Below are 27,296 nucleotides of genomic sequence, written 5' to 3'. Positions count from 1 at the left end.
GATCGGCAGATTAGTAGTTGGGTGGGTGACCACCAGCGAATACCTGCTGTTGTATGTTTTTTTGTTCTTTCTTGCTTCTATGCTAGGACTTTCCGGCTAGAACGTTCAGAACACCAGAGATCGGAAGTCTATATGCCGGTTTGCGCAAATTTAAGTGAACATTTTCATTTTGCCCCTTTTAACTAAAGGCGGTGTGGCAGGTTTACCTATTATATAAGAAGTGCAACTTGCCATTACTGGCTTACTAAGACTAATAAGGTAATTTGTAGCTTACGCGGACTGTTTGTCAGCAGAATATGTCAGCATAGAATACTCTAAATCTACCTACCTACCCAAAACCAAAGCTCCATTTTCTTCGAAATTCGTAATACTAATAACTTCCAAAAAAAATGTCACTTCGTCGAAAGTCGTGCGATCACTGCTTTAGAGCCCGACAGAAATGCGATCTAGCGTACCCAGCCTGCGAAAGATGTCAAAGAACCGTAAAAGAATGCCATTACCTATATCCAGGGCCAGCGCATTTGCCAATGAGAGACGATATCATTAGCGTAGATAATGCTACTATCGTTTCGTCGGCGATGGGTGGTGCGGCCTCATCTGACTGGTCCTCACACCCTGTCGAAGTCAAAGGAAAACATGATGTGTACAACTCGCCTTATCAATTCGACCACAGCTCGGCCCTACAATCAAACCAGATACGACAGCGGAGTATACCAAGAATCCTAGGTCATCTGGGCGAACTGCCGCCAGTAGCAGGCTATGTTGCGAGTATGGCATGGATCTTTGACCAGATTCGAAACTATCCACTAGCGTTTGCTGAACAAGCAGAGACGGAATTCATTCACAAGACTATGTACCAAAATTCGTGCCCTCGACCGTTACGAGCCGCCTTCGGTATATGCACTGGGCTCTTCTCCCTAAGTGAACGCAACCAAGCATTGCTCTTTCAAGCTCTAGATACTGAAACATCAGAGCTGCTCGTCCCAGGATCGACGTGTTCCTTGATAGAAAACCTGGCGAGACTGCAAGCGATCGTATTATATCAAATCATCAGGCTCTTCTATGGCAGGCTCGAGCAGCGAGTATTAGCGGAACGACAAGAGTTCTTGGTCAGATCATATGCGCTCACGTTGCTTCAGCGAGTGGACACCGAGCTACGAAACGCACCACGAATTTGGGAGACCTGGATCTTCGCCGAAAGCATCCGTCGAACCGTCTTCATGTCTTTCAAACTATATACGATATATTCGGCTTTTAAGTACAAGGCATGCGCAGAGATCAGAGCAATGAACATGTTAGTAAACAATGATCCTTCGTACCGCTGTAAAATAAGGGGACTTAGCGAATCATATTACTTTACTAGGGGATTTGTAGAACCTTACGAGTATTCTCACCACAAATAGTAAGGCTGTTTTATGGGACCTGTCAAGGCTTCTAGCTTTTTCGTTATCTAGGTTCCTATGTTTTGTGGAGATTTTACATGGTTTAACCTTATTGAGGCTTATTAAGGGGGGACATTCGCGGGTTGAATAATAGTTTCCATTTATTTGTAATCTGCGGATAGTGCGGAATGTTAAGAGATATGATTCTTACTTCGAAGTATAAAGATGAGGATTCCTTCCGATAAATATATAAAAAGCAACAGCTGAACAATTTCTAAGTCAACAAATAAGCATCATTACTTCGAATCGCTCATCCTATTTTGACATCTTCTCGATTATCTTCTACTGCATCCGTAGCCATGGGTATCGAATTCAACGTCTTCAAAGGATCGAAAAGCGGAGAAATCATTGAGGGCAAAGGCTATCGTGACCCAAAGTCAACTGAGGTTATCGTCAAGATATCACATTGCGGTGTGTGCGGTAGCGACGAGCACTTCCGGCATGCCGAGCAAGGCCTCGGACACGAAGGTATTGGTATCATCACCGAAGTGGGGTCCTCCGTCCATGATATCTCCGAATTTCGTGTAGGCGACCGAGTAGGGATGGGCTGGTTCCACAAGTTTTGTGGCTATTGCAAACAATGTACAACAGGTAATAATTAACCCTTACTTGCTGAAAAGCCCTTGCTCAACTCATCACAGGTCGCCAGAATCAGTGTAAAAACAGCACATGCCTCGGTAGTGCAGATCTGGATCAAGGTTGTTTTGGGACTGCCGTCGCCTGGGACGTATCGACGCTTTTCAAGATCCCAGACGCAATTGCATCTGAGGATGCTGGTCCGCTGATGTGCGCAGGCGCTACCGTGTGGAGTCCCCTCTACGATCAAGGCTTACGTGCGGGTGATCGTGTCGGCGTCATAGGTATTGGTGGGCTAGGGCATCTGGCCATCCAATTCGCGTCCAAAATGGGCATGGAGGTGGTCGTATTCTCGAGTACGGAATCCAAGAAGCAGGAAGCTCTAGCTTTCGGCGCATCTGAATTCCACGTTACCAGCGGTGTAACAACCCTCGGCAGCATTGCCAAGGTGGATGCTCTCTTGATCACCACCAACGTCAACCCAGACTTGTCACTGTGAGTATACGCTTTACTTGTATGACTTCCACCAGCTGACTCTTCCCATAGATTTCTACCAGTCTTAGCAGCCGGGTCGAAGGTGTTCCCTTTGACTATAAGCATGGAGGTTCTGCCGTTTACGCCGCTCTCTTTGATTGGGGGCAGTATCAGTGTTATTGGGTCGGGTTTGGCACCAAATGCCAGCGTCCAAGTCATGCTTGCTTTTGCTGCGAAACACGGCGTCAAGCCTCAGATCGAAAAGTTCCCAATGACGCAAGCTGGTGTCACTGAAGCTATGCAGAAGCTCCGAGATGGTAAGATGAGATATCGCGGAGTCTTGGTGGTACCAAATTAGTCTTGTTGTGTGTCCGCAGACATCCTGGGAAGTTGCTCTCTATAATAGCATATATTACTATCCTCGCGAGCCTAAGCTCCATTCTAAACTTCTCCATGTTACACACCCTGCAAATCATGGCGTGCGAAACACAAGGGACACCATCCAAACCCGACCCAATGAGATCCACAAGCGTCTAAAGTGTAACTTGCACTTCATCTTTTCTAGTGCACCTCTTCTCAGCCAGACCATCCACAATCATCTCACCAACCACCAACCACCCTCACATTAATAACCCAACTACTCCGTCCAAATCTGCTCCTGCTCAGATGTCTCATCCTCAGTATCATCATCCTCATCTAAGTGCTTCGGAGTCCGAGACTGATACCTCTCCTTGAAGTACTTAAAATGTTGCGGCGCAGTCGTTGTACAGATAAGACACTCCCGGAGAGGGAAGTAAGGGTTCTAAGGATCCCCAGCTTCCGGACGTGCTATCTTCCGGATAAAACCTTGCATGGTTGGTGATAGATTGTCCCACTTGAGCGGCAAAGTGACTAGGGCCGGAGTGCTGTGCGATTGGAAATGCCTCGGGGTCTTAGGCTTATACTCTCGGGGGGGTTTCTCGTTGTCGAGAGTTTCTTCGTTCCAAGAGATGCTTTTGCGTGGCTTTAGTGTAGGTCTGGTAGATTCGGTTTGAGACTGCATTTGTGGTCCTAGTTCGCCCGGTTCTGCAAAGACGTCGAGCGCAGACATGATGTCCGACTCGGATTTTGCGATCTCAGCTGCTTCCATAGTCTCTGGTGTGTAGAGTTTGTCCATACGTGGCGTACTTCTGTATGAAAGCAGTGCCAGACCAGGGAATGTGAGGCATTCCAGCATGACTAATTGTCTTTCGATGTTTGACTTCAGGTCCACCCATTCGGAAACACTTGCAGGAGAGGACTTGAGGATGCCTTTTCGAGATGTTGAGTTTGGTGTTTGGGGATCATTTCTGGAGTGTGATGCTGATGGGCTCTGATGCTGGAGCTGGGAAGGCGTCGAGCTGAATTCGCTGGCTGACATTTTGATGAAGAGATTTTCTGCAGAGATTGTGGCCAGATTCGAAGGTTTGGCGTAAACAAGGCGGGTAGGTGTGAAAATTGTTAAAGTTGTTTATTCGTCAAGTTGGGCTGGTTTAAATATTGTCGTTCTTGAATTTTTATATTCACAGTTTTGCAGGATATTTTTTGGCTGAGTCGTAAATTGCTTATTGTTACTGGATCGCGCTGTTCACCAGCCCGTGTGAATAGACAGATTTTATAATTAAAGATGATTATTCACTTGGAAAGTATAGCCATATCTTAAGTTTCTTGAGAAGCGGGACCTGGGTTAATGATATATTATTCTAGCAATCTCCATTTACCATGTATGAATCATGCAAGCACCATATTTATTGAGGATATAATCTTGATTGGCTCATAAGGTGTTTTACGGCCGTCTCCATAAAAAGAAGCAACTATACTGTGCCAGGTAGCGTGGGACATCAAAAGTCAATGAGAGTAAGTACCACTTTTTATCACTAGCATAGAGAAGCACAATAAAGAGCCTCGGGGGTTATTTATAGACAGTACTTTTTTGGGGAATGCCCTAAAATGCTATAGTAGCTAAGGGCTTACAAATGTCAAATTCTCGATGGTACATTTACTAGATGTTCCGCCCTCCACGCTGGCAACAGGCGTTGACATTGAGTACGTGAACGTATTGTCTTGGAAAGATCTATTCTCGTGTTAGTCTGTCTCATTCCATACTTGATTTGAAGAAGGAAGACTTACGAGTTGCACCAATCAGTTTCCGTGGTCTCCGCTACAATAGTAATGTCATTAAAGACTAGGCGACCAAAATCCCACTTTCCATCATATACCTCAATAACAAAGAGTGCCTTTCAAGATGTTAGCCTTGTAGTCATATATTTGCTACAGCGTCTAGCACAACTCACTTGTGTCAAGTTCCCATACACAGCTATATATTCACAATGCCATTAGTCTGGAAGTCAAAGTTAGGTTGAAAAGGGGGAACTCACCAGCTCGAGACTCGGGCACAATCACATCGGTAATCGAAACCACCTCGCCAGCGCTCTGGCCAGTACTACCCGGTGTAATAGCCCATTCATCGAGCCAAGTTCCAGTTGCGGTATTCAAATCGAAGGAAATAGCGATCGAGTCGCCGGGGTATACTGCAGGACACACATTAATACCATTTCCCAAAAGTTTTATTTGACTAGAACCTACCATCGATATCATCTGTTTTGTGGCGTGTAGTCCCACTACGTTTGAGAAACCAACATTGTGATTAACAATCTTCTTGGTGTGTGAAGGAAGGACGGCAAAGGGAAGACATACTTGAGGTCAACCTCCCACTCAGCAAAAGTCCACGACCCGCTTCCATCCTCATCGCCCCCCACGTCCTGGAATACAATAAGGTCGGAGTCTGGTTGCAGACCGGGCCATATGTAGTGGATTCCTGATGAGGCAGGGACGGAGGGTATCACCATTGTCACGTTGAGCTGTGGTTTTGTGTTAGAATGAGTTTGTGCTCGGGGGAGGGAGAATGGGGAGGATGTGGGGAAACTACGGTTGTGATTGTAGCGGCAGGCTGGAACCAAAAACCATAGCTTTGTGCTTGTGTAGATGCTCCTAGAAAGAGGACGGCGAGGGGAAGAAGTTTGGAATGCATTTTATGGTTTGAGGGGAGGGACACGGAATGGGACCCGGCGGCGTTTAAATATAAAAGAGCTGAAGGGTAGCAAGTAGGGTGGAGATTATTGGGTATCATAATATTTATATACTGCTTGACTAATGCTGGAGTATCCGGTTACACGGAGGCATTTTAAGATATATTGGAAATCCTTCTCAGCCTTCCTTCCTATTTTGGAAGGAATCCTTCATGGTAGCCGTGGTGTAAAATCGCAACATTTGTTCAAACCATTTACATAAGCCAAATCCTGCCTAGGTATCCTGAGAGCGATAACTAGATCAAGGGAGTAATGAGTGTAGATATGAGAAGATTTTGCAGTGGAGTAGTAACCTTCTAAAAGTAGACTGAGGCCTTAAATGTTTCTGCAGTATGTTGGTCAATTTTAAAACTTACTAGCTAGAGTTGAAATAATGTAAGTTTTTGATGGAAGTAAATGAGAAATACAATATATTGAAAAGGGTAATCAGTTCGCCCACATCCCCCCTTACCGTTCGACTACACTTTCCCTCCTTCTATATTCAGCGCGGCCGGGTCGTTCTATTCTCGCTCTGGCCGCAACGTTGCAACTTGCAAGGCTCCTCGGAACTTCGGAACGTAAGTGATTCGGAAGTTCCTTTTCCTAACTCCTTTGTACGGGTCTCTGAATTTGTAGAGGTCTATTAATACATCTATAAATAGCTGGTGCTGCCTAAGAGGAGGAACATTGCAGTAGAGTTCACATCCTTGTGGCTTACAGTAACGTAAGCGCAACCCGCTTATATTTTCAGCGCGGCTCGCGAACCCCCAGCCTTCAGCTACCTGATGCCCTTCTTAGGATATTTGCGGTAGGCTCATTTGAAGTATTGAAATCTCCCAGTCCCAATGGAATACTAGTTTTACCAAGGAGAAGATAGGTCTCTTGCGATAAAGAATGGGCAGCAGCTTCTTTGATATGAACAAAAGCTATGGAGGGGCAATTTGACCCCGCTTCATTCCCCATACAGTACACGTAAATTGAGAGCACACTTCCCATAGTGATCAGATAGATGCTCATGATCATATCTTGTGCCTGGAGCTAGTGCAGATTCCAAGTGCTATGATCTGTACTTTGTCCTGGCACAATCTTGCAAGGAGATAGCTTGCAACATGCATTGAACGGCTATGGTCGAGTAAGACGATTTCACACCGAACAAGTCTGCTTTAGTCATATCGGGTATGTTTCCAACCATATCCGGTCTTCAAAAGCTCTCAAATAATGCGTAATTGAAAGTCGTCTTGACCTGAAGCAACAGGGTCGCTAGGATCGAAAGGAATCAGCTGATTTTGTAGCAGCTACGGAGTATATTCAATTCTGATTTGTTCAAGTTGTAGATTTGAGTGCTGGCCGATATCCGTAGTCATGAAGTTAACGAATCGAACGACAGTGCTTTGAAGGGAAAGAGAGTTGAGATACTCTTGGCGAGCAGAAAAAGGGGGCGGGGTACTTTACCATAATAGGCTTAGCGCGGGGTAGCATGTTTTACCTCCGTACTGCGGAGCTTCATTTTTGACTCATTGTTAATTTACCCTCACCCTCACCTTCACCCTCATTGACCTTCCGAAACCTATGATTCACACATCACATCTGGGACTTGTATATCTTCACTTATTTTGGTCAGAATGCCGAAGGTATACTTGCTAGACTATGTTGCAGGGAACGTGCGCAGCTTAGTGAATGCTATTGAGAAGGTTGGGTACACAGTTCAGTGGATAAAATCCCCAGAGGATATCGAGAAAGCAGATGTAAGCGGGAGTTGATACAAGAACATCATCTCTTGGTCAATGACCATTCCCTCATGCCCTGTCGAAGCCATTGAAATCGCTGACTTTCTGCTAGAGTCTCATACTGCCTGGTGTTGGTCACTTCGGCCACTGCATGTCGCAATTCTCCTCCGCAGGTTATCTCCCAGCCATACGAAAGCACATCGAATCCGGTAAGCCATTCATGGCAATATGCGTTGGTCTACAAGTACTGTTCGAAGGATCCTCTGAGGACCCGTCTGTCCCTGGACTTGGCATCATAAAAGGCACGCTCGATCAATTCGACGACACCTCGAAATCAGTCCCCCATATTGGCTGGAATAGCGCAAACACTGCAGGCAAAAGGGTGTACGGCTTAAGGCCCAGCTCGAAATACTACTATGTCCACTCATACAAGGTTCCGTACCGCGAAGGAGAACTGGAGAGCCAGGGCTGGTCTGTAGCCACTGCAAGATACGGCGACGAGGAATTTGTGGGCGCGGTAGCCCGGGGAAACATATTAGCGACTCAATTTCATCCCGAGAAGAGTGGTGTTGCCGGGCTGAGAGTCTTAAAGGCATTCTTAGATGGCACAAAAGAGAGCGCGGACCACGGTCAACTGGCAGTAAAAGAAGGTCTGACGAGGAGAGTCATTGCGTGCCTAGACGTACGAACAAATGACCAAGGCGATCTTGTTGTTACGAAAGGCGACCAATATGACGTCCGGGAAAAGGCAGATGGAGGCGATGTCCGGAATCTCGGGAAGCCCGTTGAGATGGCGAGGAAATACTACGAACAAGGAGCAGACGAGATCACATTCCTCAACATTACGAGTTTTCGGGACTGTCCATTGGCCGACTTACCAATGTTGGAGATATTAAGGCGAACATCAGAAACCGTTTTCGTTCCCTTAACTATAGGCGGAGGAATTCGAGATACTACAGATACGGATGGCACAAAGGTTTCCGCGCTCGAAATTGCAAAGATGTATTTCAAAAGTGGAGCGGATAAGGTATCAATTGGGTCAGATGCAGTCACGGCCGCAGAAGAATACTACCGACAAGGGAAGCAACTCTTTGGGAATACTGCAATTGAGCAAATATCAGGCGCGTATGGGAACCAAGCCGTGGTAGTCAGCGTAGACCCAAAGAGGGTCTACATATCTAAGCCGACGGAAACGAAACACAACACAATCCAAACGAAGTATCCAGGACCGAATGGCGAGCAATCTTGTTGGTATGCGTGCACAGTCAAAGGAGGACGAGAAACTAGAGATATGGACGTGGTGGAATTGGCGACCGCAGTTCAGGCGATGGGCTGTGGCGAGATTCTGTTGAACTGCATAGACAAGGATGGAACTAACAGTGGGTTTGATCTTGAATTGATCGACCAAGTCAAGAATGCCGTCAGCATACCGGTGATAGCTTCAAGTGGAGCAGGAAACCCGGGTCATTTCGAAGAAGTCTTCTCGAAAACGAGAACGGATGCTGCACTTGGCGCTGGTATGTTTCACAGGGGTGAATATACTGTCAAGGACGTTAAGGACTTCCTTGGCGAGAAAGGATTAATGGTCAGGCAGTTCGAAAGCTCATTATAGGCTTGAATACATTAAGACTTGCAAGTATTTAGGAGCAAGATCGTGTATCATGTACCGTAATGTGGATCAAATCTATAGACTATACGGCTTGCTTGTAAGACCTAATTTCTATATACAGTAAGTGTTTTAAGACGCCGTGATAATTTTTGGATAATCTAAAAATCTTGTGTTAATTACGATCGCCAGTTATGCTTTTGTTATCAACAAAGTCCTACTTAAAGTCCACGGTGCCATTGAGTCGTCGACTTCGGAATTGCAGTCCTCGTCTCCTTCTACCACCATCCCCAGCCCTACCTCACACTCCACAACCGCAAAATTGGCCCTGCTCTCCTTTCGCCGATGAATTCGAAGTCAGCCTGGCGCGGGGTGAGTGCAAGGCTCCCGTGCATGGCGACTTGGCGAGGAGTCCTTATTACAGCCTAATCACATGCATTCATCCTAGACAACGCTTTGAATAGCCCAAGACTTCCCTGCCTTGCCTCAACTTAGCTTTGCTTTTATATTAGGACAAGATTAATCAGCCTTTGCATAGCCTTGCGCTGGGTTTTATGTAGCCTTAGCTACCTCGCCTTACCTAGGTAGGCAGCACGGCAAGACTTGGTCTATCTAAACCGTTGCCACTGCCTGCCAACCTGTCCCCAGAATTTAACCTCGTCAAGGAGTTTCCCATCAATACCCTTTCAATACTCCAGTACCCGAGATATCTAATCTGGTTTATTGACCTCTTAGCGCCAGGCAAATCATCACTGCTGTTCTAAGAACCCATCGACATACGACAAGGCTGGCGACTAGGAGAAAGTGGCATTGGAAATATAATGTCTTTTAATCACTGCTGGGAGAATAAAGTATAGCCCTTCGTCATGCATTGGAGAATTACTGCTAATATGCCTTCATTTTCAAGCCGTCAAACGTTGGATTCAAACCCAATTCACGGCTTGAATGACCCATTCAAGCTAGCAGCGCAGGAGCGACGACGTGCAGTGGCAGCCGACGGAAGGTCAGAACAGGAATGAATACATGTGGGGAACGAGAAGCCCGAATGCGGAATATTACTTGCATTTGGATAGGAGATAGAGATTGACTCACATCCCAGAGAACAGATCAGACATCCTAGACGTTGCCAATCGTCCACTTGGTGCACCTAGTAGCTTCGTTCAGAAATCAACCAGAGAATGTGACCGATCAAGGATCCCCCGAATTATAACGCGAGAACTGACAACCAGGGCCAGTTTAGTCCTATTCTAAGTAGCAGGTTTGGGTATCTTCGTTGAATTACATTTAATACAGAGCAGGCTTTTCCAGATGAATCAAACCATTCGCAGGCTATGGAGTGTCAGTAAGCATCGTAGAAAAGAGGTGTTGGGAACAAACTGGAATAAACTGCCGCAGACACACACCAGCTTGCTTGAAAACATCTGCGGTCTCCCCATCCATACTATAACCCTGGCTATAAACCACCTCACTGATTCCCACTTGAGCGATCTTGATACTGCAAGTCAAGCACGGGCAAGTATCGCAATACAGAATTGCACCGTCTCGAATCCTCTCCCGACCTGCCTCCAGCAACGCATTTTCTTCAGCGTGTAGACATAAACATGTCCCCAAGCCAAATCCGGAACTCAGTCCATCGTTGCATCTGGGACAGCCTCCTTCTCCGCAGTTCTTCAGTCCTCGAGGTGTACCGTTATATCCCGTGCTTATCACGCGTTTCTCTCGCACAAGAACACATCCCACGCGCCGCTTCATGCAATTACTCCGCTGGGCAGCCAAAGATGCCAATTGCATGAAGTATTGATCCCAGCTCGGCCTCAACCTGTCCTCGTTCGTTAAATCTAGCTTCCCAAGTGTAGCATAGAGGTGTGCCAGATTACTCGACGTATTCAATAATCGTATAGTGGCTCGAGATATCAGAGGTAGGAGGCCAGTATGTGGATTGTAGAGATGTTCGTCTGATTTGAGGAGGAAATCTTCGAGACTCAGGCTTTCTTCTTGGGGATCGGTCTGGTGTAGTTTTTGTTGGCAACGTTGCCACCGTACACTGACTGGTGCATCAACGCTGACGAGGATGAAGAATGGGCGGCGGAGGAGTTTGTCAAGGATGGATTCGGTGTGTATGTCTGTTGTAACCCAGCGTTCGCGCCAACGTTTCGTGACAAAGTCGAGAAGGTCTTCAGTGGTATCGAAGACGTGTTCGGTTTGGGGATGTGGAGCCCCTTCGATTATGCCATTGGCTTTGGGGACTATCTGTTTCGTTGATTGCTTTTGTTCCTCCTCTTGCTTGACCTCCAGCGTGCCATTCAAATCTCCATTACGGGTGTTTTCTCGTAGGTAGAGATGTGTAAAGCCGTGATGTTCTCCTAGGTACTGGGCGACTGTACGCTTGCCGGCGCAAATGCCTCCGCAGAGTCCGATCAACATGGTCTGGTCTCTGAATATTCTAAAATCGTAGAGTAGGATAAGCTGGATACGTAACAAGTAGCTGCAAAAGAAATAAACGCGTCGACAAATCGAGTCGCGTTCCGAAGTCGCGCACTGCCGCAGCTTTCCCGAGGTCATATGGTGGGGCGGGGCGGGGCACGTGGGGGTTGGGTTATTGGACATGCTTTCAGTCCCATGACATGACTGCCTCTACCATTTAGGACGACCTAGCTCTATAAAACATCCAACTCACACTCACTGTGTCCACGAGCCATAAACACATGATATCCTACAACTCTCTTGCATCCCTGGTATCCTGATCGTGGGCACCCACAACGCATTCCTCCGTCTGAGCTGTTCTTACATTATATCAAGCGTTTGTAGTCTCAAGCTTAGGTTGCTTTGCCTCCCTGCGCCCTTGCTCCTCAATATACCGGTACCTCGCAACTCTCACCATGGCTTTGAAATTCGCTCCCTTTGGTTCCGAGATAGAGCTGCCCTTTTACACAGCTTTATCACAGTCTAAGATAGATCATGATAAGCTCGACGATTCCGCCCGCACTGTTCTTGGCTTGTACGAACCCCGCTCAACTGCACCAGAGGACAGCTGTCGGATGAGGGTGCTCGGGAATGCCCTCAACAGTGACGAGTAAGAACGTACATTCAGTCACTGCCTACCACTTACTGATGTGGTAGTGTCCCTCCCAATCATATACGTGCCGAGGGCAAGATCAGGAACTTGAACACTATCGAGGACTTTAAAAGCATCAACAAGCCAGCAGTCTTAGAAACGGCTGCGAGACAGGTCTGTATAAATTACAGTCTCTTGCGTGTTGCAGCTGACATTTTTAGATATGGGATGCTATCAATGATGGAACTATATACTCCATCCCCTCGCTTTTATCCTCCTTTTCCATTCTCTCATTTGCAAACCTAAAGAAATATACCTTCACCTACTGGTTTGCTTTCCCAGCAATTCATTCTGAGCCACTTTGGAAGCTAGTCAAGGAGCAACCACCGCAGTTAGAGGGAAAAGAAACTACCGAGCTTGTCGATGAGGTCGGCACCTGGAAATATGGGACCGACAACAGGGAGCACGGCTTCTTCTTAGCAAAGCGAATACGTAGGACTTCTTTTTCCGAGCATCCAACAACTCCCGGGACACCAAAAAGCTTGCTGGGCTATAAATGGGTTGTTGGGTCACTCCGACAATTTGAGAGCGGTTTTTTTGACCGAACGGAACCTGCGGATCGATTTGTATGCTTTGTCGATCCATCTACGTACCCCGACAATCCAGGGTGGATGTTGAGGAATCTCTTGGTCTTAGTCAGGCGACGATTTAAGCTCAACAAGGTCCAGATTCTGAGTTATCGAGATGTCCACTCCAGAAGACACGAAGCTAGAAGCCGTATTTTTCTCCTAGAAACCCAACCAGAGGAAAATCCGAGCAATGACTTACCCAAAATCACGGGGTGGGAACGGAACAGCATTGGAAAACTAAGTGCAAGAGTTACGAGTCTCACGCAGTACATGGATCCCACTCAGCTGGCTGATCAAGCCGTGGACTTGAACTTGAAGCTTATGAAGTGGCGAATAGCTCCGGATTTGAATCTGGATAAAATCAAAGAAACCAAATGTCTTCTTCTTGGAGCTGGAACACTTGGATCTTACGTTTCCCGATCTCTCATGGCCTGGGGAGTGCGCAAAATTACGTTCGTCGACAATGGAAATGTATCCTTTTCAAATCCGGTCCGACAGCCGTTATTTGATCATAAGGACTGCCTTGAAGGGGGGGCAAAGAAGGCATATAGAGCCGCCGAGGCTCTTCAGGAGATTTATCCCAATGTCGATAGTACGGGGCATGTCATGTCAGTTCCCATGCTTGGACATCCAATCCAGGACGAATCAAACATTAGATTGGATTTTGAGACGCTCCAGGCGCTTATTGACGCCCATGATGTCATTTTCCTGCTCATGGATACACGAGAAAGTCGCTGGCTTCCAACAGTGATGGGGAAATCAGCAGGCAAAATCGTTATGAATGCTGCTCTCGGATTTGACACCTATGTGGTCATGAGACATGGCGTCACTGCACAAGATGGTGGAGAAGCAGCCTTGGGGTGTTATTTCTGCAACGATGTTGTAGCTCCAGCAGATGTAAGTCCAGGCCTTTTACTTCAGTTACCCAAGCTAATAAGGTTGTAGTCTGTCAAGGATCAAACTCTCGACCAGCAGTGTACGGTCACGCGACCCGGCGTCGCAGCTATGGCATCAAATCTTCTAGTCGAGGTCCTAGTATCACTTCTTCAACACCCTCTTGGGGCACAAGCACCCGCACCAGTAGCATCCGTGAACAAAGAAACGCATTCCATAAACTACGAGAGGGACCCCCCTGAGCACCCTCTCGGCATCGTACCACATCAGATCCGCGGTTTCTTATCAACCTTTCAAAACAAGATCATAAGTGGAAAGTCGTATGATTGCTGTTCGGCATGTTCTCCCAAGATCGTCAATGAGTACAAGCGCAATGGATGGGAGTTTGTCAAACGCGCATTAACAGAGCCAGCTTATGTGACCGAGCTCAGTGGACTGGCAGAGGTGCACCAGGCTGCCGAAGCTGCCGCCGCAAATATGGATTGGGATAGCGAGCCGGACATTGGAGAAGATGAGGGAGAAGGAGAGCTTCTCTAACTTCCAGTGATTGTACAATGACGATTCATGAATTTTGAGGCTTGGGTTTTGGCGTTCGCGTGGGTTATCGGCAAGGAGGGCGGTATGCATGGTTTGGACAGATCTTCATCACAAATCTGAGATAGAATTACTCTGGTAACTCCAAAGTTGCTGTTCTCATCGGAAAAGAAATTCAACATAGAGTATATTGCACGTGATTGATATATCTAAATATGGCCTAGTGTCAACCCTCTTTTGAAGCTCTCGAGGAACCTCTAAAAAGTTTCGAGGTACATCACAATTTCCATCCCAGCAATTGCACGCAAAACATGATTCCGTACATGCTACCACCATTCTAAATGAGCATCTGCTAACCATCTGAAGCTTCCAATTCTTGTACATATTATAATGCGGTCCCAATTAACTCGGAGTGTCTTCCGGGGTCTCCTTTCCACCGAGGGGCTCGTCCTCCGCTGCCATGCATCGATTCCGACAAGAAGAGCTTCAAGATGGCGCAGAGGGAGTTATGCGGGAGGAGAGATGAGTGTAGCAGGTGGTATACAGCAAAGATCACTCTTCGGATTCTCTCGGAAAGAGGAACGGAAACCCAAAGACCCAGAGTTTGTGCCCGGTCTCGAAACCTTTATCGAATTTTCCAACATGCAAAGAATTGGCGCGCGTTTACCACTAGTCCCAGACATAGTGCGAGCATGGCAACGGTTTTTCGACTACAAGAATCAGAAGAAGGAGCCTCTAAATAGGCTACAGGCCGTGCAGATATTACGGACGTTCAACTACTTGAAGGAGGTTCAGACAGAAGAAGGTGTGTATGACTTGAGCATTGTGGCGTTGAAGAATGCGAGGAGAGCACTACTTCTTATGCCAAAGGACAATGAGGTTGATCTGCACAGCGAGCTTGCGAGAGGCATCTACGACGAGCTTGTGCGGAGAGGGCGCTGGCAATTGGCGGATGTGGGGTATCTGGTTGGAGTCCTGACACGGACTGGCGATACGACTGCTGCGCTGAAACTCGTACAAGAACATTACGCCGAATTGACTACTGTCGAGACCGACGCACCTACGAGTTCGTCGAAAGCGAAGTTCATTTGGAAACTCATTCTTGCGGGATTCGCGAAGGAAAACAACGAGACGGAGCTGCTCAAAACGCTGGAGATTATGGGTGATGGCTTTCCCCATAATCTGGACACGCAGAAGATTATGACTTGCTTTTACGCGGAAAGGGACGATGTTGAGGCGACGAAGATGTGGTTTGGCAAGCCCGGGGCAGATGGACAACCATTAAGAAAAACAAGTCCCAGGACCTTGACTGCGATTATGGAATTCAGTATACGAAATAACGAGCTGGATTGGTGCAAGCAGTGTTTCCGAGATGTTGTAGAGAGAGATCCAACAAAAGAACAATGGGACATTGTATTGCAATGGGCGGCAGGGGCAGTTGGAAAAGGAGTTGAAGACGTGGAGCAAATGATGGAAGTAATGAGTAAACGCAACCCAGATCTGCAACCAGACATCACTACCATCAACGGCCTGGTATCGCTCGCCATTTCCCAAAAAGATCCCTACCTAGCAGAACGCTACATTGCTCTCGGCCTGAAATCCAACATCCAGCCCAACGCCCGTACCTTTATCCTACAAATGAACTACCGCGTCGACGCCGGCGATCTACGAGGCGCACAATCCGCCTACGAATCCCTACAAGGAGAGGAAATCCTCGACGACGAAGACCTGCCCGCAATAAACCACTATATCCGCGCTCTCTGTGCCTCCAAAACGAACTACTACGACAGCATCACGTCTATACTCCAAGATCTCGAGGCGCGCAAAGCACGTCTAGAAGCCGATACTGTTTCTGCAGTAGCAATGCTTTACATGTCGCATTCACAGATAGACGACATATACGACCTCCTCCAAACAAATTCCTACCACTATACACTCCTTGAACGGGCATCGATCCGTGACACCTTTTACGCCTACGTCTTCGACCGCGCCGTCCCTACTCCAAAAGCCTGGGAAGCGTACCAAATCCTACGCACTCTCTTTGACGAAACTGACGTCGCGATGCGCACCAAGCTCATGGAAGAATTCTTCGCCCGCGGCAGAAGCGATATGGGTACCCACGTATTCGGGCACATGCGCTCCCACAACCTGCCCTCACACCGCCCCACGCTCTCCACATACGTCAGCATCTTCCTCAACATAGCCCGGCTCTCTGATCTCGAATCCCTCGGAATGGTCCACAACATGCTCAAACTCGACCCCAACATCGAACCCAACACCCTCCTCTACAACGCGCTCATGCTCGCCTACGCCAGCACGGGCGACGGTGACCACGCCTTGGAATTCTGGGACGACATTACGAATAGCGAAGAGGGCCCTAGCTACCGCAGTCTGGAAATCGTCATGCGCGCGTGTGAGATGACACCGTTTGGCGATCTAAGGGCGCGCGAGATCTGGGATCGCATGAGGAGGATGGAGATTGAGATTACGCAGGGCGTGTGGGGTGCGTATGTGGGGGCGCTGGCGGGGAGGGGGAAGTTGGAGGATGCTAAGGCTGTTGTTGAGGGTGGGGAGGTGGACTTTGGATTAAAGCCTGATGCTTTGACGTAAGCCTTTCTCTACTTTTCCACCCCTCTCTTTCTTTCCTAACATAGTTTCATCCTTTCCATTCTACTATCCTTTCCTTCTCTTGCCTTCCCTCACTCCTCCAATACTAACTCTACACAGGCTAGGTATATTCTACAACGCCATCCCAGGCCGCAACCGCAAAGAAGAAGTCGCCGAATGGGCCAAAGCCATGTATCCCGAGCCGTGGGCCGAGCTAGAGAAAGTCGGGCAGCGGGAGCACGTCGAGGGCTGGAGCTTGTTTAATATTGAGAGGGAGTGGAAGGCTTGATGTGATGTGATTGGGACTTGAACGAACTTGGTTTGAGGGAAGTTGAGGATATGAAAATACGACGTAAGAAGAGAGATGAGATGAGATGCAGATTAGGTTGGATGTAGTGCTGCATATAAGATTTCATGTAGGTTTTTACTATGTTGTAAATAGTGTTGTATCACGTCATGGTGATAGAGATTAGCTCGTTGTACATACACATGTATCAGTATCACTCCGAACGAAAGAAAAAGAAAAAGAAAAGGAAAATGCCCAGTTGTGGGATATTGTATTGTATTGTATTGTATTGTATATATATATGACATAACATGCACGCATAAACTCCCGAATATACAAATGTACAAATACAAAGTATCCACCCACCTACCCACCCACCTAGTCCTTCCTTCCTCCCTTCCTTTCACACTCTAGGGGGGAAGAAAAATCCAAGACCTCCCTTTCCTCGCGTGCTTGCGATCGCGATCGCGGTAGCCCTGCCCTGTACATTTCAACCCTCTAATACAATTTCCAATCTACAACTCTGCCTTATTATAAACCTCCCTCTTCCTCTTCCTCTTCCTCTTCCTCCGGAAATCTACCAGTACAGTACAGTATATAACCCAACCCATCATCTACCCACCCCTCTAATCATAAATAGTATCCAACCTCGTTACCAATACCTCATTTCGTGTCGTGCGAGGATAAGATAGGTAGGTAGCTCCCAGGTAGCTGTAGTACGTTACGTTGACGTTCTCTCTTGACTAAACAACGAGGTCGTGTGGACGGATGCTGGCTGGTGCTGGTTTGTTGCAAGTATTAGCTAGCCAGCCAGCTGCGTATGTATAGGCAGAAAGATTTTTACTTTACGCACGAGTTGAGTGAGTATATGTCGAGTCAAATCACAGTGTATACCTCATTACCACATTACCACATTCATCCATGTCCATTCATTCATATATTCGTGCGCGGGTGCATAATGAAATGAAATGTAAAAACCGCTTTATTCGGTTCGTTCAAGCCTTCTCATATCTGCTACGCTACGCTATGCTGCTATGCTAAAATCAAATTCAAATCCAGATCCCGCAGATACAAAAAAGGGAATTCATCATTCATTGCTCATCCCATAGCCAGCCAAGCCAAACGTTTCTCAAGAAAAGAAAAGAAAAGGGGGGTAAACGATCTACATATCGTAATCCATATCCATATCTCATGTCTCATGATCAGAAGGAAGAAGACGAAGGGAAAAAACAAAAGATGAAGCGGCTCTGAAGATGACGAAAAGAAAGAGAAATAGAAGGGGATAAATGAGAAAGGATAAAAAATCATCGTCGCCTTCTCCTACTACCAGCACTTAAATCACTCCCGCTCGCATTAACGCCATCCAACAACCCGGCTAACAAATCCTTCCAACTCTTCCGTCCCTCTACCACCTCCTCGAACCCGCCAATTAACTTCTCCACCATTTCCTGCTGTCCACCTCCATTTCCCCCTGCGATTCTTTCCCTATCCCGCCTCCCATGTTTATCGAGCGGTCGTCCTTGAGCATCAAATCGATCTGGTAGGACTTCTGTTTCGGCTCCACTGCTATCGCTATTGCGGTCTAGGCTGGGGCTACGGGATGCATTGCGTTCGTGATGGCGGTGCGGACGGTTGGAACTAGGGTCTGAATTGCGACGTCTACGCTGTCTGCGGCGACGGTGTTGGTGATGATGTTCGTCTTCGTAGTCTTCTGTGACATCTGGTTCTTGATCTTCAGGAGGAGGTTGTGAGATAGGAACAAGAGCGGTGGAAGTGGAGGCTTGTTCTTGTTTTTTACGGATACGTGCTAGGCGGCGGGATGAAGTCGGTGACAGAGGTGCAAACATGACTGATTTGTTGGTTGGACGGATCGAGTCCGGAGATGAAGGTGGTGTTGCATCTAGACCGCCTGAGAACTGGATTAGTATTGATGTGTAGTATGGTGTACTGAAGGAAAGTACCGTAAGGCAGGCGTCACGCACCCTCGTCTGTTGTTTGGGGTGAAGATGGACGTGGAGGTGGAGGAAAGTACGGAGGTTCCGGCTGACGAGGTACATTATTATGGTATTGGTTTGCACTCACATGGTCTCCCCTTGGCTGGGGCGGGTGCCCATAAGCGTCATGCGGAGGAGGCGGGCCAGCATAATCTGCCGGGTTATAGGGAGGGATCGGTTGTTGATTTACATTCGGTGATGATTGATTGGAGTGTTGAGTGTAGCCAGGGTTCGCGAGAGGCGCAGGAAATTCGTTGTTTTGCGGGAAATAGGAACCGCCCGAGGCCATAGGAGGAGATGGAGAATAGTCATCGTATTCGCGAGAGTAGTAGTTTTCAGAGGGCGATTCTTCCTCGTAACCTGAGCGTGCGGAGTTAGTATGACATGAAAGACGGCGACATGATGGCGAAATGTGATATATATACAAGGGACGCAATTTCTGTATCACTTAGGGATGAGGTTGGATAACCTCCTTCCTAAGGAAGTCCTGGCAGATGATACAGATTGAGAGCGCGAACGAGATCTAGAATGTTGGGGATCCTCACGCCTTCGTTCCTTCTCCCGCTCAGCCTCCTTCTTCTCTTTTCTCTTTTTATATTGGTTGATACCGATGGCCGCAGCTGCAGTACCAGCTGCCGCACCAGCGATATCTCGGACTCGACTTCGACTTCTAGATGCGGGTTTTCTCTGATCGGCAGAGCTCGAGGAGTGTCGGCGACGATGGGTTCGACTACGGGATCGACTACCTCGATCGTAGTCTTGGTAGGTCGTCGCTGGTGGCGCGTGGGTGTATACGGGGTCAGTACCGTATTGTACCATTCCTAATTCTGGGTCAACTCCCGGATCAGAATAGCCGACAGATCTGGCTCTCGACCTGCTTCTTGTTCTGCTCCTCCTACGACTGCTGACATTCTCAGCTTCTTTCTCTGCATCTTCCTTTGCCTTGCGATTCTCGTAGAGTCCAGCTACTGCTGCTCCAGCTAGACCTGCTCCGGCGATCTCAGCTCCGGTTCGAATTCGTGACTTTGATCGTTCGCCACTCCGTCTGCGTGACTTGTTCCTAAAATGCTCGACGATTCCAGCGACTGCCGCGGTTCCAGCAGCTGCTTTTGCGATTGATCTTGAGCGATGCTTGGGATCAGCATGCTTGCTTCTACTTCTCGCACGGCTGTCATCATCGTAAGAATCGTAGCTATCACTACGGCGTCTAGAAACGCTCCGAGTTCGACTGCGTCCTCTGCCAATTTCCTCTTTATCCGCCTTGCGCTTCTGAACATACTTCGCAGCGGCCGCAGCAGCGAGACCAGCAGCAGCAAGTCCAAGTGCAGTCTTCAGCTTGGTATGATTTCCATGTCCTGATCTGCTGCTTGATCTTGATCTGCTACGATCCTCGTATCTGTCGCGATAACGGCTTCGTGCTCTCGTAATAACTTCAGCCCCAATAGCACCAAGAGCTGCTCCTCCAACGACCTTTCGGCCACGATGTTCAGATCCATCTCCACTCTTCTCACGGTGATTTGCAAGTAGAGCAGCTGCACCCGCTCCAGCCAAGGCACCTTCGGCAAGATGTCTCTTGTGGTGTGGACTGCCACTTAAACTACGTTGTCTTATAACCTTTTTACGAACGACATAATCCTCATCGCTGTAATCTCCATCGCTGACATCATCTCGTTGACGCCCCTGTCTGCGGTCATATCTTGCCATTGCAAAGTCCTCGTCTCTTTTTTCTCTCCGTGGGCCAACTTCGCGAACATCTCGTCTGTAGTAGTATTCATCTTCTTCTCTCTTTGGCTCTGGTGGTGGTTCAGCCCGTCGAATGACTTGAAATTCGTGTTCTTCTTGACGAGGGAGGATGATCGGTGGTGGGGGTGCGGCTTCTTGCACGATAATCTGCTGAGCTTCAGGCGCTCGTTGACGGATGATAATAGGCTGTGGAGGAGAATGCGGTCGATCGTAGTATTCGATTTCTCTGGTGACTCTCTCGGTATCAAATTCATCACGGCGTGGCTCCTCGCGACGTTCGGTCCGCTTCTCAACCCTAACATCCGTCTCCCGCACGTCCCGTTCCGACTCCCATGGCCTAGCAGGTGCGCGCTTCTCGATCCTGACATCAGTCTCGCGGGAGATCTCTCGCTCGTCTTCCCATGGCCTAGCAGGTGCGCGCTTCTCGATCCTGACATCAGTCTCGCGGGAGGTCTCTCGCTCGTCTTCCCATGGCCTAGCGGGTCCGCGCTCCCAAGGAGGGATACGTTCTGGTTCGCGCGGGCTGTCCCGTTCATAGACGACGGTTCGAGTGCGCTCTCGCTCTCGCTCGGGTTCGCGGACAGGTTCTCTCTCGCGTTCGACAAAGCGATCGCGTTCGACGATTGTGGGTCGTGGGCGCACGTCAATAGCAGAGCGTGGTCGTTCTGGTCGGTCGATAAATCGTTCTGTGCTGCGATCGACCTCGATGCGCTCGCCGCGACGGGGGATGATATCGAGTCGCGATGATCGTCGGTCGTCTTCAACTTCCTCGACTCTGCTAGGTGTTACACGATAACGTTGAACAGTCGTAGGACGATAGGTGCTGCTGCTGGCACCGTGTCGCGAGCGGCTGGCGCTGAAGGATGAACGGTTGTCGTCGGAAGAGTAATCATCGTCGCGATCTCTGCCATAGGAGGCACGAACGATGCGTTCTCTGGTAACTTCTGGCATAGTAAAGTTAGGTATAGGGATGTAGATGTGTTAGATTTGGTGAAGATGCCACGAAGGGCAGTTGTATATTGTTGGAAATACTCGATACGGGGGATGATCTGATGGTGTTGTGTTGTTGTCTCAGGTCAGCGTTGGGTAAAGTAGTAAAGGTGTAGGTAGGTGGAGGAGTCGGGCTGATGACAGGATGGTGGGGTCGGCGGTTGGATTTGTAGAGAAGAGGCGTGGGCGTGAGCGTGGTCAAGGCTCGTCTGCAGATTGCCCTCTCTCTCTCTCTCTCTCTATTCTATACCCGATCCGATTCTATTCTCACTTTACTGCACTACACTACACTACACGGCCTACAGCCTTATGCACTACAACCTGACTACGAGTCTAACAGTCTACAGTATAAAGTCTACCTAGGTACAGTCTAAAGTCTGCAGTGTACAGTCTAAAGTCTATTGTACAGTCTTCAGTCGGTAAGGAAGGTGTGTGGTGTCCCGTAATCCGGTGATAAAGCCGAAGTATCCCGCAATACGGATGACGGGCAGTGCAGCCTCGAGAAACTACCTGACCTGACCTGACCTGACCTGAATGCGGGAAACCGGCAGGGAGGGAAAGGAGTGAAAGAAGGCGAGGCGTGTGATTGTTGCGTCAGTCTCAAATGCAAGAAGAGCTTTTCTTACTTCCTGCCTGCAACTCGGTGACAGTGGCTGGAGGCGTGAGATACTGATAATGATTTACGCCTTATTTAAAGGTATGAACACGATGCAAATAGCCATAGTCATGATATTACCGTGTTTCGTAAGTATAAGGTAGTTAGTATACAGGTATTATTGCGGGTCTCTTCCTCTCACTCCTTCAAACCCCTTCATTTCTCAGTCCCCTCACTTTCGGTGTTTACCCAACCCAACCAAGTCCAGAATCCATGCCAAGTTGCCAACTCCAACTCTATCTCGTATGACGTATGAGGGGTCTACGATATCCTCTCTTCCCAGAACCAAATCTGCCATATCTAAGGTACCTAGGTACACATAAATAATTCACATCATCTACGGACTGTATATATCTAAACACCATAAGCAGTAAGAACCCAACTGCGCCACGATAATATAAAACGGTCATGCCTCCACCTCCTCCACCTCCAACGGCAAAAGATCGCCGATGGGACAAGTTCGGTAACTCTATTCTGCGGAACATCGGGGAATCCCGAAGATCCCGATTCCTTTTCAGCCCCACGTGTCTCAGCCTCCACATAAACCTCAGGAGTTCATCACAGCCTCACCTCACTCACACATTCACACCTCTATTGTCACGGAATAAAAATTGATCATGTTTATTCTCAACCACCATAATCACCATCATAGCAAACAAAACAGAACCCAGTCTACTCCTATACAAGCATGCGTACCTAGGTACCACCACCTAAACGCAGAGCATACACAACGCACGCGCACACCGATTCCAAGTATCAAAAGAGCAAACCATCAGCTCAGGCTACGTCTCGCCGGCGGTCGCACACAGCGGCTGGGCAGGTGCAGGGTAGCATAACTTGATACATCAAAGCGACCGAGTACGTAGCGTATAGTGAATGTGAAAACGCCTTTAAGGGTTAGAAATAAAAGAGATGAGCAATCAACCTGCTTATTCCATCTCAAACTCTTCCTGGTCTACCCGCTTACAAAGTGGTGATCAGCCGATGGCAATGGGAATATTATTACTATAAACGTAGAGTAGTTTCTTCTATGAATAAGATCGTAGCGTAGCACCTTACTCGTACATAGATCACGTTCCTTATTTCGCTTTACGTCACTAAACTAGTGCCTCCATCTTGGATGCATATAAAAACTAATGTGAGCATACATATATTCTCTCCACCTCTCTTACAAAAAGCCCTTCACTTCCCTTCACTTAATCTATACATCCATCCATCCATCCATCCATCCATCCATCTCCCAACCCTCTACTTATCCCCACCACAGCACCCCCAACAACACATACCCACCTACCTCTCACCAGCCAGCCCTCTCATAAGCTTCAACCCCACCTACATACAACCTACAACTATGACATCTAGAGCAACAGTGACAATCTCACGTCTCACAGCCTAGCTATACGTATACGTATACTATAGTAAGACCTGCTTCTATGTTATATTACATCATATTGCATTAGTGACTAACGGAAAAGTCGAGAGGAGCATGCTCCGTAGGGTTCTCAGATATAGAAGAACCTCCTATTTATAACTCGCTGCGCTGTAACCTAATCCACGTGATTTTCTGGCCATGTCAGCACCACCTTAATAACAGACTATATCGCTCGCTATACAGTAAGCAGCTGCATAGAGAGGAAGCTGCGAATCGCAGGTAAGCGTCTCGTGACGTGATTTCTGGCTCCTTAGCATTCGGTTTCCCTTACCTTCGATCTATCTGGCGTAAGGTTGATATTTAAACGATCTCGTAAATGTGATTGATGATAGATAGATGCAGATCTTATTCATAATGTATAGTTATTACTTCCTTTCATCAATCGATAGTTCGGACTTCGAAATCCTTAGGACCTTAGAGATCTGGCTTCGGCATAGTCATTTGGCTTTAGCTTCTGATGGATGACTTGCTGCTTCATCTTCTTTACGGAGGCATAAAGCGTGATTAAGAGGCTTCTAAGGACTCGGTTTTGACTTCTCGCACTTATAGGAGTAGTTTGCTTGGGTCTCACACATGTCTTATTGGTATTTTAATATTGGCGTACGTCTAGTTCTCTGTCTCTTTTGCTAACTTTACTTCTTTATAACTAACTATGATATACCAACAGTCGGAATGCCATAGCTGGTATAGATCCTTTTAGCAGCAAATAAAAAAGAGTGGTTTATATTCACGGCGTGGAATGTAGAGCTTACGCGTTTCGAACGCTACGAATACTGTAAGTTGTCATTCATAGGCAGCATCCAAATAGCAGGCCATAACCAGTCACCAACCTGCATCTTGGCGGTAACCTCTACACGGCCATATGCACCAGCCTTTGTCTCGTTACGTCCAGACTCCCCACTCATCTGGTGTATGACTTCGTACCAGGCTCAAGAGATCACAGCTGAACAGGTACAGCAAAAACACTCGGCATGGCTACTTTCACGCTTGCACTTCCATGCGTTCGTGGCCGGGGATAGCAGCGCTGCTGATTTGTTAGTGTGTACGACTTGTTTACCATTATCATCAAGATATGAACGAACACTTGAAGGCCTGTTGACCGGCCTCTCTCCTTCTCTCCGTATCTCTTCCTTCACTCCTCCCAAATACATCTTTCGTATCAGCTTACTACGAAATGCTCCCTAAGGTTATCTGTGGCCGGCATCGTTATCATCATACCTTTGGAGGCGGCGAATGGAGTCCTGCGCTGGTGTTCATGAATTGCATGCGCCGTGATGTTGGGAGGGAGTAGGGCTAAAGCCTCGAGGACTTCATCAGGGGGTGAGGGTTCGCATTTGATAACACTACTTGTTGCCGATGTGACAATTACGCCATCATAGATGGAATTCGTGGAATAGAACTCCCAGCCAAGGCATCCAATAGAACAAGAATTAAACACCTTTTCTTCAAACTGCCTTCTTTGACCACACTTAATACGATAATGCCTACGTGAACTATACGATACACTGCTGTATCTTAGGGATGCGGTATACTCCATGTCAGCACCCTTACAATACGTATACGCTAGGACCGGCGATTTTAAGGAAAAAGAAATAGGTGGAGTTGTAAGTATGAGCACGCTTTGTATACTAGAGTGTTTATCTAAGAATTTGGCAATTATTATATTATTGCTTTTAAAATTACCTTTAATGCTTTCGCTCTTTGATAGTTATTTATATAGTGCATCCTTATAAAAGCGAGCTCCTTATTCGCTGAACTTGGAATTCTCTAGGTTGGCGTCTAAGTAGCTGTCTCTACAATCCAATCGATATTATAAAAAAAAAGCTTTATTAAGTGCTCGCAGTTATAAACTACTATGAAAAGCTTCTATAAGAGGAATACATTGATCAAAGGAGCGGACGAATGCAAAAGTGCCGTATGCGCCTGCTGCTATTACTATCAACTATCAAAGGATGCTTCTTCTTCTTTATTCAAAGGCAACTAACCCGGAAATTATTCTACTTTCCCTCCCTTTATAAATGGTATTTAAAAGTGCCTCCTCAATCAGAGCATATCAGCTTGGTTTAACTAAGAACCTATCCCACCGAAAACGCTTAAATATTAAAAATGCTACCTTGCGTGAAAAGGGCGCTTGTAATAAGCCGAACTTCAGTCCAGGACCGCTTCTTAACTCCTGTTAAGTGGAGTACTGTATGTGTGCTGACATAGAGTATACCGGATCACTAAGATACAGCGGTGTGTCGTATAGTTCACGTAGGCATTATCGTATTAGGTGTAGTCAAGAAAGGCTATTCAAAGGAAAGGTGTCTATTCTTGTTATCTGTTGGATGCCTTTAAAGAAAGGACTTATATAGAGGCAGGAGGCTCCTTAATATGCTGACTCTGACTCATCTTCCCCCTTATAGTACCTTGTGCTTTACGCTTAGATAAGTTTACTTTTGACTGTCTTGTTCTCAGAAATGATTGATTACACTCTACTGCTTCTTGATAAGGTCTATCATACCTTCTAGAAAGGTCAAGCTTGGCATACTTCTAGTTTCTCGAAGCTTATCTTTCCGTTGAGAGGTATTGTGTTTCATACTTGGAGCTTATGCAAAAGGCGTTCACATGAAGCGGTCATCTGCTTGTATATCTTTTGAGTCGTGCAGTAGTACAGTAGGTATGTTGATAAGACTTCAACTCTGACACGTACGTTACTTCTGCTACGGAATAAACCCACGGATTTCTTTCTTCCGCAGCGGCCCATCTGTCTCATCGACCGCTTCTATCCCTAGACATTCTGACTTATCACTTAACAACCATCGGGGATTTTTCCCTCTATGAGTTAGTAACCGAGGATCTATTACTGTAACCCAGTGTTTCTTAGTGTAACCGAATCTCGTTCAGTGATCGGCTCTTTAAGGGGTTGAAAGTAGAACTGGAGGTGCAGATGGCCGCGGAGTAAGCTCCAAGGTTCAACTAAGCAGTCTAAGCTACTGCGTACCTACCTTAGGTCTACGTATTCGTGTAAACTCGCTAATCACAGTCCCGCTCGCTATCTTACTATAACCTTAACCTTAATTAAGTACCGGGATAACTTATTTTTCCATTGCTACCCTATACTAGTCTATACACGCATGTGCGGTATGGTATCTGAGGGCAGTGTTCCTGATTGTAGATTATCTTACAGTAGCTCCAGGGGAAGAGGTCAATGCGACCTATGAGATAAGGGTCCTGTACACACACTTTATGATATTTATTATCTTTGCCCCTGAATGATTGCGGGGGCAGATAGATATACGGAACAATTACTTGCACTGCCTGGTCCCCGTGTTTAACAAAGTGAACAAGCGACTGCCGGCAGCGGTTTAAGTTGGGATTTCTTGGTGCATATATCTATAGATTACCAGTAAAGGCTACAGCGTATTCTTGTTCGGCACTACAATTGGTATTAGAGGAATCAAAAAACGCTGTATGATAACACTTTCAACGGTCGAATGTGCAGCCCAGTGGAGGAGGGGCTGGGAGTGGGGTGGGGTATCTGATTGGATTAAGCGAAGGTCCGAGCCCCTATCCCGAAGCCATCC

At 47.3% G+C, this 27,296-nt stretch overlaps 6 protein-coding genes across 6 annotated transcripts; 4 read left to right on the top strand and 2 right to left on the bottom strand.

Moving 5' to 3' along the window:
• Nucleotides 1-1,741: 1,741 nt before the first annotated feature.
• Nucleotides 1,742-2,850, top strand: adhA_1 (putative formaldehyde dehydrogenase; the record flags this gene model as incomplete). Its single annotated transcript, XM_031147891.1, has 3 exons — nucleotides 1,742-2,033; nucleotides 2,084-2,513; nucleotides 2,565-2,850. 3 exons carry the CDS (start codon nucleotides 1,742-1,744, stop codon nucleotides 2,848-2,850), a joined length of 1,008 nt encoding a protein of 335 aa, XP_031008018.1.
• A 4,350-nt stretch (nucleotides 2,851-7,200) lies between these two features.
• Nucleotides 7,201-8,917, top strand: hisHF (Imidazole glycerol phosphate synthase; the record flags this gene model as incomplete). The annotated part of the gene is made up of 2 exons (XM_031147890.1): nucleotides 7,201-7,323; nucleotides 7,418-8,917. 2 exons carry the CDS (start codon nucleotides 7,201-7,203, stop codon nucleotides 8,915-8,917), a joined length of 1,623 nt encoding a protein of 540 aa, XP_031008017.1.
• Nucleotides 8,918-10,195: 1,278 nt separating this feature from the next.
• Nucleotides 10,196-11,395, bottom strand: LHYA1_G002915 (Deoxycytidylate deaminase; the record flags this gene model as incomplete). Its single annotated transcript, XM_031147889.1, has 2 exons — nucleotides 10,196-10,240; nucleotides 10,289-11,395. Coding segments are annotated over 2 exons (1,152 nt in total), but the record flags the coding sequence as incomplete, so codon positions are not given.
• A 395-nt stretch (nucleotides 11,396-11,790) lies between these two features.
• Nucleotides 11,791-14,026, top strand: atg7 (Ubiquitin-like modifier-activating enzyme; the record flags this gene model as incomplete). The annotated part of the gene is made up of 4 exons (XM_031147888.1): nucleotides 11,791-11,984; nucleotides 12,032-12,140; nucleotides 12,188-13,492; nucleotides 13,541-14,026. 4 exons carry the CDS (start codon nucleotides 11,791-11,793, stop codon nucleotides 14,024-14,026), a joined length of 2,094 nt encoding a protein of 697 aa, XP_031008015.1.
• Nucleotides 14,027-14,413: 387 nt separating this feature from the next.
• cia84 (Complex I intermediate-associated protein 84, mitochondrial) lies at nucleotides 14,414-16,919 on the top strand (the record flags this gene model as incomplete). The annotated part of the gene is made up of 2 exons (XM_031147887.1): nucleotides 14,414-16,629; nucleotides 16,751-16,919. 2 exons carry the CDS (start codon nucleotides 14,414-14,416, stop codon nucleotides 16,917-16,919), a joined length of 2,385 nt encoding a protein of 794 aa, XP_031008022.1.
• A 1,301-nt stretch (nucleotides 16,920-18,220) lies between these two features.
• LHYA1_G002912 (uncharacterized protein) lies at nucleotides 18,221-21,604 on the bottom strand (the record flags this gene model as incomplete). Its single annotated transcript, XM_031147886.1, has 3 exons — nucleotides 18,221-18,825; nucleotides 18,899-19,270; nucleotides 19,429-21,604. 3 exons carry the CDS (start codon nucleotides 21,602-21,604, stop codon nucleotides 18,221-18,223), a joined length of 3,153 nt encoding a protein of 1,050 aa, XP_031008021.1.
• Between the last annotated feature and the right edge of the window lie 5,692 nt (nucleotides 21,605-27,296).

This window comes from Lachnellula hyalina, assembly GCF_007821495.1.
Source record: "Lachnellula hyalina strain CBS 185.66 chromosome Unknown contig00020, whole genome shotgun sequence".
NCBI classification, from domain to species: domain Eukaryota; kingdom Fungi; phylum Ascomycota; class Leotiomycetes; order Helotiales; family Lachnaceae; genus Lachnellula; species Lachnellula hyalina.
This window is presented reverse-complemented; position numbering and strand designations above follow the sequence as displayed.